The sequence below is a fragment of the Oncorhynchus tshawytscha genome, unplaced genomic scaffold, assembly GCF_018296145.1.
Source record: "Oncorhynchus tshawytscha isolate Ot180627B unplaced genomic scaffold, Otsh_v2.0 Un_contig_4888_pilon_pilon, whole genome shotgun sequence".
In the NCBI taxonomy this organism is placed as follows: Eukaryota; Metazoa; Chordata; class Actinopteri; order Salmoniformes; family Salmonidae; genus Oncorhynchus; species Oncorhynchus tshawytscha.
The window spans coordinates 15,051-32,500 of NW_024608872.1; the positions used below are offsets into that span (position 1 = coordinate 15,051).

The 17,450-nt window shown below is 48.6% G+C and overlaps 1 protein-coding gene across 1 annotated transcript in view; it reads left to right on the forward strand.

The window, feature by feature from the left end:
- Positions 1-651: 651 nt before the first annotated feature.
- LOC121843912 (pleckstrin homology domain-containing family G member 4B-like) overlaps positions 652-17,450 on the forward strand; it is a 42,114-nt gene continuing 25,315 nt past the window's right edge. The window contains exons 1-5 of the mRNA XM_042313785.1: positions 652-871; positions 1,377-1,500; positions 4,919-5,012; positions 13,541-13,627; positions 14,676-14,792. Coding sequence (XP_042169719.1) covers positions 1,493-1,500; positions 4,919-5,012; positions 13,541-13,627; positions 14,676-14,792 — 306 coding nt within the window. The 5' untranslated portion in view covers positions 652-871; positions 1,377-1,492. The remainder of the gene's footprint in view (positions 872-1,376; positions 1,501-4,918; positions 5,013-13,540; positions 13,628-14,675; positions 14,793-17,450) is intronic.

Consider the following 17,450-nt stretch of genomic DNA (forward strand, 5'->3'; position numbering starts at 1 on the left):
TCTGTCTGTCTCTCTCTCTCTCTCTCTCTCTCTCTCTCTCTCTCTCTCTCTCTCTCTCTCTATCTATCTATCTATATCTCTATCTATCTATCTCTATCTCCATCCATCTATCGCATTCAGCCAGAGGAACCTGTGTTAAAATCCTGTTCCATGGACAAGCCATCCACTGAAACTAACCACAGAGAGGCAGAACTACAACGGACCCCAGCCCAGCTCCACCAGCCCCCAGCCCAGTTAACCCAGTCCCCAGCCCAGTTAACCCAGTCCCCAGCCCAGTTAACCCAGTCCCCAGCCCAGTTAACCCAGTCCCCAGCCCAGTTAACCCAGTCCCCAGCCCAGTCCAGCCAGTTAACCCAGTCCCCAGCCCAGTTAACCAGGTCCTACTCCCTGTCCAGCCAGTTAACCCAGTCCCCAGCCCAGTTAACCCAGTCCCCAGCCCAGTTAACCCAGTCCCCAGCCCAGTTAACCCAGTCCCCAGCCCAGTTAACCAGGTCCTACTCCCTGTCCAGCCAGTTAACCCATTCCCCAGCCCAGTTAACCCAGTCCCCAGCCCAGTTAACCCAGTCCCCAGCCCAGTTAACCCAGTCCCCAGCCCAGTTAACCCAGTCCCCAGCCCAGTTAACCCGGTCCCCAGCCCAGTTAACCCAGTCCCCAGCCCAGTTAACCCAGTCCCCAGCCCAGTTAACCCAGTCCCCAGCCCAGTTAACCCAGTCCCCAGCCCAGTTAACCCAGTCCCCAGCCCAGTTAACCAGGTCCTACTCCCAGTCCAGCCAGTGCTCCCAGTCTTCAGTCTTTCCTAAGTCCCAGACACTGACAGAGGCCCACAACATCAATGCTGCTGTCCTCAGTTCTGGGGTGCTCTGTCTGCCTGGTGAGTAGAACAGCCCACATCTGTGGAAACACACAAGATGTTATATGTCATGTCCAACCAGGCTGGTTTGAGGAGGTAACGGTGATTCTGTCTGATCTGATCTGAGACCAGTTTCTACCACGGTGATTCTGTCTTGATGTGACTAGCTGTGTCACTGGTAAAACATGATCTGAGACCAGTTTCTACCACGGTGATTCTGTCTTGATGTGACTAGCTGGTAAAAACATGATCTGATCTGAGACCAGTTTCTACCACGGTGATTCTGTCTTGATGTGACTAGCTGTGTCACTGGTAAAAACGTGATCTGATCTGAGACCAGTTTCTACCACGGTGGTTCTGTCTTGATGTGACTAGCTGTGTCACTGGTAAAAACACAATCTGATCTGAGACCAGTTTCTACCACGGTGGTTCTGTCTTGATGTGACTAGCTGTGTCACTGGTAAAAACGTGATCTGAGACCAGTTTCTACCACGCGCTAGACGTCCTGTTTGTGTGTTTGTCTCAGGAACAAGAGATAGGGGAGGTCGAGCCCTGGTGACCGTGACCACAAGGAACACCGGCTGGTTGAACCCCAGCTGTAACTGTGGAGAACTGGTCAGAATCCTGGTCTACTACTACACAATGCTCAGGTACTGTTACACACACACACACAGACAGATCTGAGCACAGTCAGACAGACAGACAGGTAGGTTAGGGGTGTAGACTCCAACTCAGGCCCTCGTGTTCCACCGTCCTACTGGTTTTTACTTTTTCCCTGACACTACGGTTCTGATAGCTCCTGACACTATGGCTCTGACACTACGGTTCTGATAGCTCCTGACACTACGGTTCTGATATCTCCTGACACTACGGTTCTGATAGCTCCTGACACTACGGTTCTGATATCTCCTGACATGGTTCTGATAGCTCCTGACACTACGGTTCTGATATCTCCTGACACTACGGTTCTGATAGCTCCTGACACTACGGTTCTGATATCTCCTGACACTACGGTTCTGATATCTCCTGACACTACGGTTCTGATAGCTCCTGACACTACGGTTCTGATATCTCCTGACACTACGGTTCTGATAGCTCCTGACACTACGGTTCTGATATCTCCTGACACTATGGTTCTGATAGCTCCTGACACTAAGGTTCTGATAGCTCCTGACACTATGGTTCTGATAGCTCCTGACACTACGGTTCTGATAGCTCCTGACACTATGGTTCTGATAGCTCCTGACACTACGGTTCTGATAGCTCCTGACACTATGGTTCTGATAGCTCCTGACACTATGGTTCTGATAACTCCTGACACTACGGTTCTGATAGCTCCTGACACTATGGTTCTGATAACTCCTGACACTACGGTTCTGATAGCTCCTGACACTATGGTTCTGATAGCTCCTGACACAACGGTTCTGATAGCTTCTAACACTACGGTTCTGACACTGGTTCTGATAGCTCCTGACACTACGGTTCTGATATCTCCTGACACTACGGTCCTGACACTACGGTTCTGATATCTCGGTTCTGATAGCTCTTGACACTACGGTTCTGATAGCTCCTGACACTATGGTTCTGATATCTCCTGACACTACGGTTCTGATAGCTCCTGACACTACGGTTCTGACACTACGGTTCTGATAGCTCCTGTCACTACGGTTCTGACGCTATGGTTCTGATAGCTCCTGACACTATGGTTCTGATAGCTCCTGACACTATGGTTCTGATAGCTCCTGACACTACGGTTCTGATAGCTCCTGACACTATGGTTCTGATAGCTCCTGACACTACGGTTCTGATAGCTCCTGACACTACGGTTCTGACACTATGGTTCTGATAGCTCCTGACACTATGGTTCTGATAGCTCCTGACACTACGGTTCTGACAGCTCCTGACACTACGGTCTGACTCTACGGTTCTGATAGCTCCTGACACTACGGTTCTGACACTACGGTTCTGATAGCTCGGACACTACGGTTCTGATAGCTTTGACACTACGGTTCTGATAGCTCCTGACACTACGGTTCTGATAGCTCCTGACACTATGGTTCTGATAGCTCCTGACACTACGGTTCTGATAGCTTCTGACACTACGGTTCTGATATATCCTGACACTACGGATCTGACACTATGGTTCTGATAGCTGCTGACACTACGGTTTTGACACTCGGTTCTGATAGCTCCTGACACTATGGTTCTGATAGCTCCTGACACTATGGTTCTGATAGCTGCTCTGATAGCTGCTGACACTACGGTTCTGATAGCTCCTGACACTACGGTTCTGATAGACGGTTCTGATAGCTCCTGACACTACGGTTCTGATAGCTCCTGACACTACGGTTCTGATAGCTCCTGACACTACGGTTCTGATAGCTCCTGACACTACGGTTCTGATAGCTCCTGACACTACGGTTCTGACACTACGGTTCTGATATCTCCTGACACTACGGTTCTGATAGCTCCTGACACTACGGTTCTGATAGCTCCTGACACTACGGTTCTGATAGCTCCTGACACTACGGTTCTGACACTACGGTTCTGATATCTCCTGACACTACGGTTCTGATAGCTCCTGACACACTACGGTTCTGATAGACACTCCTGACACTACGGTTCTGATAGCTCCTGACACACGGTTACGGCTTCTTACGGTTCTGACACTACGGTTCTGATAGCTCCTGACACTACGGTTCATAGCTCCTGACACTACGGTTCTGATAGCTCCTGACACTACGGTTCTGTTCTGACACTACGGTTCTGATAGCTCCTGACACTACGGTTCTGATAGCTCCTGACACTACGGTTCTGATAGCTCCTGACACGGTTCTGATAGCTCCTGACACTACGGTTCTGATAGCTCCTGACACTACGGTTCTGACGGTTCTGATAGCTCCTGACACTACGGTTCTGATAGCTCCTGACACTACGGTTCTGATAGCTCCTGACACTACGGTTCTGACACTAGCTAGCCTGACACTACGGGTTCCTGATAGCTCCTGACACTACGGTTCTGATAGCTCCTGACACTACGGTTCTGATAGCTCCTGACACTACGGTTCTGATAGCTCCTGACACTACGGTTCTGATAGCTCCTGACACTACGGTTCTGATAGCTCCTGACACTACGGTTCTGATAGCTCCTGACACTACGGTTCTGATAGCTCCTGACACTACGGTTCTGATAGCTCCTGACACTACGGTTCTGATAGCTCCTGACACTCCTGATGGTTCTGATAGCTCCTGACACTACGGTTCTGATATCTCCTGACACTACGGTTCTGATAGCTCCTGACACTACGGTTCTGATAGCTCCTGACACTACGGTTCTGATAGCTCCTGACACTACGGTTCTGATAGCTCCTGACACTATGGTTCTGGTTCTGATACAACGGTTCTGATAGCTCCTGACACTATGGTTCTGACACACTATGGTTCTGATAGCTCCTTACGGTTCTGATAGCTCCTGACACTACGGTTCTGATCTCCACTACGGTTCTGATAGCTCCTGACACTACGGTTCTGATATCTCCTGACACTACGGTTCTGATAGCTCCTGACACTACGGTTCTGATAGCTCCTGACACTACGGTTCTGATAGCTCCTGACACTACGGTTCTGATAGCTCCTGACACTACGGTTCTGATAGCTCCTGACACTACGGTTCTGATAGCTCCTGACACTACAGTTTGATAGCTCCTGACACTACGGTTCTGATAGCTCCTGACACTACGGTTCTGATAGCTCCTGACACTACGGTTCTGATAGCTCCTGACACTACGGTTCTGATAGCTCCTGACACTACGGTTCTGATAGCTCCTGACACTACGGTTCTGATAGCTCCTGACACTATGGTTCGGTTCTGATAGCTCCTGACACTACGGTTCTGATAGCTCCTGACACTATGGTTCTGATAGCTCCTGACACTACGGTTCTGATAGCTCCTGACACTACGGTTCTGATAGCTCCTGACACTATGGTTCTGATAGCTTGAACAGTGCTGAAGAGCTTACTGTTGTGTCCTGAGTCTCTGTCTCTGATGTCATATCCTGTGTGTTACAGGAAGGAGGTGCGTTCCCTAGGGTTGACAGTCCTGGTGGACTCCCGGCGGTGCTCCCCTGTCCCCGCTCTGTTCAGTGCCTTCAACATACTTCAGGTAAGACACGGGCAAACAGGAAACCAGGAAACAGTGTTTACAGACACAGTCAAACAGGAAACCAGGGAAAGGAAACCAGGGAACAGTGTTTACAGACACAGTCAAACAGGAAACCAGGGAACAGGAAACCAGGGAACAGTGTTTACAGACACAGTCAAACAGGAAACCAGGGAACAGGAAACCAGGGAACAGGAAACCAGGAGGGAACAGTGTTTACAGACACAGTCAAACAGGAAACCAGGGAACAGGAAACCAGGGAACAGGAAACCAGGGAACAGTGTTTACAGACACAGTCAAACAGGAAACCAGGGAACAGGAAACCAGGGAACAGGAAACCAGGAAACAGTGTTTACAGACACAGTCAAACAGGAAACCAGGGAACAGGAAACCAGGGAACAGTGTTTACAGACACAGTCAAACAGGAAACCAGGGAACAGGAAACCAGGGAACAGTGTTTACAGACACAGTCAAACAGGAAACCAGGGAACAGGAAACCAGGGAACAGTGTTTACAGACACAGTCAAACAGGAAACCAGGGAACAGGAAACCAGGGAACAGGAAACCAGGGAACAGTGTTTACAGACACAGTCAAACAGGAAACCAGGGAACAACCAGGAACAACAGTCAAACAGGAAACCAGGGAACAGGAAACCAGGGAACAGTGTTTACAGACACAGTTGGGGAACAGAAACCATGGCAGTGTTTACAGACACAGGAAACCAGGGAACAGGGTTCTGGTGTTTCGAACCAACAGGAGACCCAGGTATAAACAGGTTCTGTAGGTACTCAGGTCCTGTGTGGTTCAGTTGGTGCAGCATGGCTCTTGCAACGTCAGGGTTGTGGGTTCGATTCCCACAGGAGACCAGTATAAACATGTATGTACTCTCTACTGTAAGTCTCTCTGGATCAGAGAGTCTGTTAAATGACTCTCTACTGTAAGTCTCTCTGGATCAGAGAGTCTGTTAAATGACTCTCTACTGTAAAGTCAAATCAAATCAAATCAAATTTTATTTGTTACATACACATGGTTAGCAGATGTTAATGCGAGTGTAGCGAAATGCTTGTGCTTCTAGTTCCGACAATGCAGTAATAACGAACAAGTAATCTAACTAACAATTCCAAAAAACTACTGTCTTATACACAGTGTAAGGTGATAAAGAATATGTACATAAGGATATATGAATGAGTGATGGTACAGAGCAGCATAGGCAAGATACAGTAGATGATATCGAGTACAGTATATACATATGAGATGAGTATGTAAACCAAGTGGCATAGTTAAAGTGGCTAGTGATTATATAAGGTAGCATTGTTTAAAGTGGCTCGTGATATATTTACATCATTTCCCATCAATTCCCATTATTAAAGTGGCTGGAGTAGAGTCAGTGTCATTGACAGTGTGTTGGCAGTAGCCACTCAATGTTAGTGGTGGCTGTTTAACAGTCTGATGGCCTTGAGATAGAAGCTGTTTTTCAGTCTCTCGGTCCCAGCTTTGATGCACCTGTACTGACCTCGCCTTCTGGATGACAGCGGGTCTTTAGCGGATCTTTATGGCCTTCCTGTAGCATCGGGTGGTGTAGGTGTCCTGGAGGGCAGGTAGTTTGCCCCCGGTGATGCGTTGTGCAGACCTCACTACCCTCTGGAGAGCCTTACGGTTGAGGGCGGTGCAGTTGCCATACCAGGCGGTGATACAGCCTGCCAGGATGCTCTCGATTGTGCATCTGTAGAAGTTTGTGAGAGCTTTTGGTGACAAGCCGAATTTCTTCAGCCTCCTGAGGTTGAAGAGGCGCTGCTGCGCCTTCTTCACGATGCTGTCTGTGTGAGTGGACCAATTCAGTTTATCTGTGATGTGTATGCCGAGGAACTTAAAACTTTCTACCCTCTCCACTACTGTTCCATTGATGTGGATGGGGGTGTTCCCTCTGCTGTTTCCTGAAGTCCACAATCATCTCCTTAGTTTTGTTGACGTTGAGTGTGAGGTTATTTTCCTGACACCACACTCCGAGGGCCCTCACCTCCTCCCTGTAGGCCGTCTCGTCGTTGTTGGTAATCAAGCCTACCACTGTTGTGTCGTCCGCAAACTTGATGATTGAACGAAGTCTCTCTGGATCAAAGAGTCTGTTAAATGTAGAAACAGCTTGTTGTGGTCATGGAGTCTGTTTGTAATCAGGATGCCTTTGTCCTCCAACCGTTCCACTTGGTGGTTGTCTAGTGGCTACCCTGCAGCCTCCACTCCGTCTCCATTTCAGTAGGAATAGACTGTGAGAGGACTTCATTACTGCCATGCAGTTCTGTGTATAATCACTCTGCTCTGTTCAAGTTGTCTCTTGAAGCTACGGTAGTGTCAGACACCGGGACACAACAACACTGTTAGCTTCAGTCATTTTCTCTACAATGTCATTTAGAGAACCTCTGAGTGCTCCGTCTGTCTGTCTGGTTTTGTGAGGGTTCTAGAACATGGTGAGTGCTCCATCTGTCTGATGTTGTGAGGGTTCTAGAACATGGTGAGTGCTCCGTCTGTCTGATATTGTGAGGGTTCTAGAACATGGTGAGTGCTCCGTCTGTCTGATGTTGTGAGGGTTCTAGAACATGGTGAGTGCTCCGTCTGTCTGATGTTGTGAGGGTTCTAGAACATGGTGAGTGCTCCGTCTGTCTGTCTGATGTTGTGAGGGTTCTAGAACATGGTGAGTGCTCTGTCTGTCTGATGTTGTGAGGGTTCTAGAACATGGTGAGTGCTCCGTCTGTCTGTCTGATGTTGTGAGGGTTCTAGAACACATGTGTCCTTCCCTCCATTCCAGGTCACTGCTAACAATGACAGTTGAGCAGGGTTATCACCCTCAGCCACAGAGGTCCATCCCTTAATGAAGCCCCTCACCAGACCTCCTGGTCCCACAGGGAATAGCCTCCACGCCCCCCTCCCCCCCTCCCCAACACACAATGTCTCCACATAGCATCATCTTATTACTGGGTCTAAGGGCCTGACACCTCGACTGTGTCCCAAATGGCACCCTATTCCCTTCGTAGTGCTCTACTTTAGACCAGTACTGGCCCTATCCTGGCCTGGCCACAGTCTCTGGCTTTGATACATTGTTCACTAATTGATTTGACCACAATGGCTGCTTTGATGGTCACTGTGGACAATTTGATTCCTGTTTTCTCCTGTTTGTTCGATGGTGGACATGATTTGGTCTCATGTCAATTTGGATTTCTGTCTGTAGTAAAGCCCTTTTGTGGGGAAAACTCATTCTGATTGGCTGGGCCTGGCTCCCCCAGTGGGTGGACCCTGGCTCCCCCAATGAGTGGGCCCTGGCTCCCCCAGTAGGTGGACCCTGGCTCCCCAGTGGGTGGACCCTGGCTCCCCAGTGGGTGGACCCTGGCTCCCCCAGTGGGTGGGCCCTGGCTCCCCAGTGGGTGGACCCTGGCTCCCCCAGTGGGTGGACCCTGGCTCCCCCAGTGAGTGGGCCCTGGCTCCCCCAGTAGGTGGACCCTGGCTCCCCAGTGGGTGGACCCTGGCTTCCCAGTGAGTGGACCTATGGCCTCTAAGGCCCTGCGCCCCTGCCCAGTCATGTGAAATCCATAGATTAGGCCCTAATGAATTGAATTCAATTGACTTCAAATCTTATCAAATGTTCTTTGTCAAATGCGCCGGCCATATACAGGGTATTACGGTACAGAGTCAATGTGGAGGCTATATACAGGGGGTACCAGTACAGAGTCAATGTGGAGGCTATATACAGGGTATTACGGTACAGAGTCAATGTGGAGGCTATATACAGGGTGTTACGGTACAGAGTCAATGTGGAGGCTATATACAGGGGGTACCGGTACAGAGTCAATGTGGAGGCTATATACAGGGGTACCAGTACAGAGTCAATGTGGAGGCTATATACAGGGTATTACGGTACAGAGTCAATGTGGAGGCTATATACAGGGTATTACGGTACAGAGTCAATGTGGAGGCTATATACAGGTTATTACGGTACAGAGTCAATGTGGAGGCTATATACAGGGTATTACGGTACAGAGTCAATGTGGAGGCTATATACAGGGTGTTACGGTACAGAGTCAATGTGGAGGCTATATACAGGGGGTACCGGTACAGAGTCAATGTGGAGACTATATACAGGGGTACCGGTACAGAGTCAATGTGGAGGCTATATACAGGGTGTTACGGTACAGAGTCAATGTGGAGGCTATATACAGGGTATTACGGTACAGAGTCAATGTGGAGGCTATATACAGGGTGTTACGGTACAGAGTCAATGTGGAGGCTATATACAGGGGTACCGGTACAGAGTCAATGTGGAGACTATATACAGGGGTACCGGTACAGAGTCAATGTGGAGGCTATATACAGGGTGTTACGGTACAGAGTCAATGTGGAGGCTATATACAGGGGGTACCAGTACAGAGTCAATGTGGAGGCTATATACAGGGTATTACGGTACAGAGTCAATGTGGAGGCTATATACAGGGTATTATGGTACAGAGTCAATGTGGAGGCTATATACAGGGTATTACGGTACAGAGTCAATGTGGAGGCTATATACAGGGTGTTACGGTACAGAGTCAATGTGGAGGCTATATACAGGGTATTACAGTACAGAGTCAATGTGGAGGCTATATACAGGGTATTACGGTACAGAGTCAATGTGGAGGCTATATACAGGGTATTACGGTACAGAGTCAATGTGGAGGCTATATACAGGTTATTACGGTACAGAGTCAATGTGGAGGCTATATACAGGGTATTACGGTACAGAGTCAATGTGGAGGCTATATACAGGGTATTACGGTACAGAGTCAATGTGGAGGCTATATACAGGGTATTACGGTCAGGTTAGACTTATTTCTTTATATGAACTGTAACTCAGTAAAAACTTGAAATTGTTGCATCTATATTTTAGAAGAGTATATTTCACATATATATTAACCTTTAGCGTTGTCCGGGTTTGGCCGGGGTAGGCCGTAGGACGGGGTAGGACAGGGTAGGGTAGGCCGTAGGCCGGGGTAGGACAGGTTAGGACGGGGTAGTCCGTAGGCCGGGGTAGGACAGGGTAGGCCGGGGTAGGACGGGGTAGTCCTTAGGCCGGGGTAGTAGGACGGGGTAGTCCGTAGGCCGGGGTAGGCTGCCATTGTAAGAATTTGTTCTTAACTGACTTGCCTGGTTAAATAAAGGTTAAATAAATAAATAAAATCTGACTCATATTTTACTGAGCCCCATGAGTCACATGAGAAAAAACACACACACACACACACACACACACACACATACACACACACACACACACACACACACACACACACACACACACACACACACAGTTTTCTCCTGAAGAGCATTGTACATGTTTACACAGGGGACCAGACCTGCTACTGTAGTTCACTGTTTTGTCTGATTCTAGGTCAGTCTTTATCACCCAGCAGAGCAACTAGTCAGGGTTTATACTGTTTTGTCTGATTCTAGGTCAGTCTTTATCACCCAGCAGAGCAACTAGTCAGGGTTTATACTGTTTTGTCTGATTCTAGGTCCGTATTTATCACCCAGCAGAGCAACTAGTCAGGGTTTATACTGTTTTGTCTGATTCTAGGTCAGTCTTTATCACCCAGCAGAGCAACTAGTCAGGGTTTATACTGTTTTGTCTGATTCTACGTCAGTCTTTGTTATTAATATTGTCTAAATCAGTGTTAGTTATGTTGACAGGTCGGTAGATCAGTGTTAGTTATGTTGATTAGTTATGTTGACAGGTCGGTAATAGATAACTACAGTATCCAGATCAGTGTTAGTGATGTTGACAGGTCGGTAATAGATAACAACAGTACCCAGATCAGTGTTAGTGATGTTGACAGGTCGGTAATAGATAACAACAGTACCCAGATCAGTGTTAGTGATGTTGACAGGTCGGTAATAGATAACAACAGTACCCAGATCAGTGTTAGTGATGTTGACAGGTCGGTAATAGATAACAACAGTACCCAGATCAGTGTTAGTGATGTTGACAGGTCGGTAATAGATAACAACAGTACCCAGATCAGTGTTAGTGATGTTGACAGGTCGGTAATAGATAACAACAGTACCCAGATAAGTGTTAGTGATGTTGACAGGTCGGTAATAGATAACAACAGTACCCAGATCAGTGTTAGTGATGTTGACAGGTCGGTAATAGATAACAACAGTACCCAGATCAGTGTTAGTGATGTTGACAGGTCGGTAATAGATAACAACAGTACCCAGATCAGTGTTAGTGATGTTGACAGGTCGGTAATAGATAACAACAGTACCCAGATCAGTGTTAGTGATGTTGACAGGTCGGTAATAGATAACAACAGTACCCAGATCAGTGTTAGTGATGTTGACAGGTCGGTAATAGATAACAACAGTACCCAGATCAGTGTTAGTGATGTTGACAGGTCGGTAATAGATAACAACAGTACCCAGATCAGTGTTAGTGATGTTGACAGGTCGGTAATAGATAACAACAGTACCCAGATCAGTGTTAGTGATGTTGACAGGTCGGTAATAGATAACAACAGTACCCAGATCAGTGTTAGTGATGTTGACAGGTCGGTAATAGATAACAACAGTACCCAGATCAGTGTTAGTGATGTTGACAGGTCGGTAATAGATAACAACAGTACCCAGATCAGTGTTAGTGATGTTGACAGGTCGGTAATAGATAACAACAGTACCCAGATCAGTGTAAACGTGGCACACAGAACACCAGGTTGTTTGGGATATTTGACTCGATGCCATAAAGCCTCTGTACAGTTTGACAGTTGGCAAATGAGGTAGAAACAGTATTATGTTTCCTGTTGCACTGAAGTGACTGCACAGCCAGTTAATGTAGCATTCTGCATTAAGGGGGAGAGGAAGGAGGGGGTGGAGGGGGTTAATGTAGCAATCTGCATTAAGGGGGGGGGGGTGGAGGGGGTTAATGTAGCAATCTGCATTAAGGGGGAGAGGAAGGAGGGTGTGGATGGGGTAGAGGGGGTTAATGTAGCAATCTGCATTAAGGGGGAGGGGGTGGAGGGGGTTAATGTAGCATTCTGCATTAAGGGGAGAGGGTGGAGGGGGTTAATGTAGCAATCTGCCTTAAGGGGGAGAGGAAGGAGGGGGTTAATGTAGCATTCTGCATTAAGGGGGAGAGGAAGGAGGGGGTTAATGTAGCAATCTGCCTTAAGGGGGAGGAAGGAGGGGTGGAGGGGTTAATGTAGCAATCTGCCTTAAGGGGAGAGGGTGGAGGGGGTTAATGTAGCAATCTGCCTTAAGGGGAGAGGGTGGAGGGGTTAATGTAGCAATCTGCCTTAAGGGGGGAGAGGGTGGAGGGGGTTAATGTAGCATTCTGCATTAAGGGGGAGGAAGGAGGGGGTGGAGGGGGTTAATGTAGCAATCTGCCTTAAGGGGGAGAGGGTGGAGGGGGTTAATGTAGCATTCTGCCTTGAGGGTGGAGGGGGTTAATGTAGCAATCTACCTTAAGGGGGAGAGGGTGGAGGGGGTTAATGTAGCATTCTGCATTAAGGGGGAGAGGAAGGGGGGGGTTAATGTAGCAATCTGCCTTAAGGGGGAGAGGGTGGAGGGGTTAATGTAGCAATCTGCCTTAAGGGGGAGAGGGTGGAGGGGGTTAATGTAGCATTCTGCATTAAGGGGGAGGAAGGAGGGGGTGGAGGGGGTTAATGTAGCAATCTGCATTAAGGGGGAGAGGAAGGAGGGGGTGGAGGGGGTTAATGTAGCAATCTGCATTAAGGGGGAGAGGGTGGAGGGGGTTAATGTAGCATTCTGCATTAAGGGGAGAGGAAGGAGCGGGTGGAGGGGGTTAATGTAGTAATTTGCATTAAGGGAGAGAGGAAGGAGGGGTGGATGGGGTTAATGTTGCAATCTGCATTAAGGGGGAGAGGAAGGAGGGGGTGGAGGGGGTTCATGTTAGTCTGGGTGTGTAGGAGTTTGATTCTGCTGAGGTGATGTTTGCTCAGAACAAACGGTTAGTTTATCAAGGTTACGGATTCTATTCACCCCCTTCCTAAGGATTTGTGTGTGTGTGTGTGTGTGTGTGTGTGTGTGTGTGTGTGTGTGTGTGTGTGTGTGTGTGTGTGTGTGTGTGTGTGTGTGTGTGTGTGTGTGAGCATGCGCACGCGTGTGCGTGTGTGTGTGTGCGTGCATGAATGAAGCAGGCTGACCTCAGCAAGGTGGATTACAAGTCAGTCATTCAGTCAGTAAAAAAAAAATAAAATTGTTGTTTAGACAGCTTCACCTGTCAACTCCTACCCATGTTGTCTGTTGTTTAGACAGCTTCACCTGTCAACTCCTACCCATGTTGTCTGTCGTTTAGACAGCTTCACCTGTCAACTCCTACCCATGTTGTCTGTCGTTTAGACAGCTTCACCTGTCAACTCCTACCCATGTTGTCTGTTGTTTAGACAGCTTCACCTGTCAACTCCTACCCATGTTGTCTGTTGTTTAGACAGCTTCATCTGCTTGTCTTTTATTCTACTGATCTGTCTCTTGTTCTCTGTCTCTCTCTCCCTGACAGGATGCTTTGCCAGGCTGTATCTACACTGTCCTGTTACTGGCTGATAGAGACCTGGTTCTACGCCTGGAGAAACCCTCAGCCGTACAGGTAACACAGAGACCTGGTTCTACACCTGGAGAAACCCTCAGCCGTACAGGTAACACAGAGACCTGGTTCTACGCCTGGAGAAACCCTCAGCCATACAGGTAACACACATAGACCTGGTTCTACACCTGGAGAAACCCTCAGCCATACAGGTAACACAGAGACCTGGTTCTACGCCTGGAGAAACCCTCAGCCATACAGGTAACACAGAGACCTGGTTCTACAGCTGGAGAAATCCTAGGCGTCCTTCACAGTAATACTCTGTGTAGTAACAGCTATGGTTTCTCAAGGCCTCCTTCACAGTAATACTCTGTGTAGTAACAGCTATGGTTTCTCAAGGCGTCCTTCACAGTAATACTCTGTGTGGTAACAGCTATGGTTTCTCAAGGTGTCCCTCACAGTAATACTCTGTGTAGTAACAGCTATGGTTTCTCAAGGTGTCCTTCACAGTAATACTATGTGTGGTAACAGCTATGGTTTCTCAAGGTGTCCTCACAGTAATACTCTGTGTGGTAACAGCTATGGTTACTCAAGGCGTCCTTCACAGTAATACTCTGTGTTCACTAAGTCTATACAGGAACACAGTCCTACCCTCACAGTAATACTCTGTGTAGTAACAGCTATGGTTTCTCAAGGTGTCCTTTACAGTAAGGGTTAGGGTTAGTCTGTAGTCTACTGTCTTCCTCCTATCTCTCTCCTCTCTCTCTCTCTCTCTCTCTCTCTCTCTCTCTCTGTCTCTCTCTCTCTCTCTATCTCTCTCTCTCTCTCCCCTCCTCCTATCTCTCTCTCTCTCTCTCTCTCTCTCTCTCTCTCTCTCTCTCTCTCTCCCTCCCTCCCCTCTCTCTCTCTCTTCTCCCCCTCTCTCTCTCTCTCTCTCTCTCTCTCTCTCTCTCTCTCTCTCTGTCTCTCTCTCTCTCTCTCTCTCTCTCTCTCTCTCTCTCTCTCTCTCTCTCTCTCTGTCTCTCTCTCTCTCTCTCCCCCTCTCTCTCTCTCTGTCTCTCGCTCTCTCGCTCTCTCTCCCCCTCCTCCTATTTCTCCCCTCTCTATCCAGGTGGAGTTGTTGACCTCTCTGAAGTCTCTCTATAAGCATGTGGAGGTGTCTCAGCTGCCTACTGAGTTTGATGGATCCTTCCCCTTTTCACACAGCGCCTGGGTCTGCTTCAGAACGGTGAGATATGATGGTGATGGTGAAGCTAGGTGATGGTGAGACCAGGTGATGGTGAGACCAGGTGATGGTGAGACCAGGTGATGGTGAGACCAGGTGATGGTGAGACCAGGTGATGGTGAAGCTAGGTGATAGTGATGCTGGGTGATGGTGAAGCTAGGTGATGGTGAAGCTAGGTGATGGTGAAGCCTGGTGATGGTGAAGCTAGGTGATGGTGAAGCCTGGTGATGGTGAAGCCTGGTGATGGTGAAGCCTGGTGATGGTGGAGATAGGTGATGGTGAAGATGAAGATAGGTGATGGTGGAGATAGGTGATGGTGAAGCTAGGTGATGGTGAAGATAGGTGATGGTGAAAATGAAAATAGGTGATGGTGAAGCTAGGTGATGGTGAAGCTAGGTGATGGTGAAGCTAGGTGATGGTGAAGCTAGGTGATGGTGAAGCTAGGTGATAGTGATGCTGGGTGATGGTGAAGCTAGGTGATGGTGAAGCTAGGTGATGGTGAAGATGAAGCTGGTGATGGTGAAGATAGGTAATGGTGAAGCTAGGTGATGGTGAAGCTAGGTGATGGTGAGACCAGGTGATGGTGAAGCTAGGTGATGGTGAAGCCAGGTGATGGTGAAGCTAGGTGGTGGTGATGGTGATGCTAGGTGATGGTGAAGCCTGGTGATGGTGATGCTAGGTGATGGTGATGGTGAAGCTAGGTGATGGTGAAGCTAGGTGATGGTGAAGCTAGGTGATGGTGAAGCCAGGTGATGGTGGAGCTAGGTGGTGGTGATGGTGAAGCCTGGTGATGGTGATGCTAGGTGATGGTGAAGCCTGGTGATGGTGATGCTAGGTGATGGTGAAGCCTGGTGATGGTGAAGCTAGGTGATGGTGAAGCCAGGTGATGGTGAAGCTAGGTGATGGTGAAGCCAGGTGATGGTGAAGCCAGGTGATGGTGAAGCTAGGTGATGGTGAAGCTAGGTGATGGTGATGATGATGCTAGGTGATGGTGAAGATAGGTGATGGTGAAGCTAGGTGATGGTGAAGCCAGGTGATGGTGATGATGAAGATAGGTGATGGTGAAGCTAGGTGATGGTGAAGCTAGGTGATGGTGAAGCTAGGTGATGATGAAGCTAGGTGATGGTGAAGCTAGGTGATGGTGAAGCTAGGTGATGATGAAGCTAGGTGATGGTGAAGCTAGGTGATGGTGAAGCCAGGTGATGGTGAAGCCAGGTGATGGTGAAGCCAGGTGATGGTGAAGCTAGGTGATGGTGAAGCTAGGTGATGGTGATGCTAGGTGATGGTGATGGTAAAGATAGATGATGGTGAAGCTAGGTGATGGCGAAGCTAGGTGATGGTGTGGATGAAGATAGGTGATGGTGAAGCTAGGTGATGGTGAAGCTAGGTGATGATGAAAATAGGTGATGTTGTAGCCAGGTGATGGAGATGGCTTGCTGACCCTGCTATCTTCCTCAGCTCATCCTCTCTGTAGCCTGGAATTCATACCTCCACATCTAACGTGTATCACCCACGTGGGTGCTCCCTCTGGTGCTGCTCTTCAGCGCCAACAGCCCACCACACATCAGTCCAGAGCAGTAGTCACCCTCACTACGAGCTCTCTGACATTTACACAATGCAGTCAGGTCTCATTGATCAACAAGCAGCCGGTGCTGAGATACATCAAACGTTAGCCAGGTAGCTAGCTAGCCAAACCGGACAAGTCAACCTACCGTCAGTGCTGAGATACATCAAACGTTAGCCAGGTAGCTAGCTAGCCAAACCGAACATGTCAACCTGCCGTCAGTGCTGAGATACATCAAACGTTAGCCAGGTAGCTAGCTAGCCAAACCGGACAAGTCAACCTACCGTCAGTGCTGAGATACATCAAACGTTAGCCAGGTAGCTAGCTAGCCAAACCGAACATGTCAACCTGCCGTCAGTGCTGAGATACATCAAACGTTAGCCAGGTAGCTAGCTAGCCAAACCAGACAAGTCAACCTGCCGTCAGTGCTGAGATACATCAAACGTTAGCCAGGTAGCTAGCTAGCCAAACCAGACAAGTCAACCTGCCGTCCGTGCTGAGATACATCAAACGTTAGCCAGGTAGCTAGCTAGCCAAACCAGACAAGTCAACCTGCCGTCAGTGCTGAGATACATCAAACGTTAGCCAGGTAGCTAGCTAGCCAAACCAGACAAGTCAACCTGCCGTCAGTGCTGAGATACATCAAACGTTAGCCAGGTAGCTAGCTAGCCAAACCGGACAAGTCAACCTGCCGTCAGTGCTGAGATACATCAAACGTTAGCCAGGTAGCTAGCTAGCCAAACCAGACAAGTCAACCTGCCGTCAGTGCTGAGATACATCAAACGTTAGCCAGGTAGCTAGCTAGCCAAACCAGACAAGTCAACCTGCCGTCCGTGCTGAGATACATCAAACGTTAGCCAGGTAGCTAGCTAGCCAAACCAGACAAGTCAACCTGCCGTCAGTGCTGAGATACATCAAACGTTAGCCAGGTAGCTAGCTAGCCAAACCAGACAAGTCAACCTGCCGTCAGTGCTGAGATACATCAAACGTTAGCCAGGTAGCTAGCTAGCCAAACCAGACAAGTCAACCTGCCGTCAGTGCTGAGATACATCAAACGTTAGCCAGGTAGCTAGCTAGCCAAACCGACAAGTCAACCT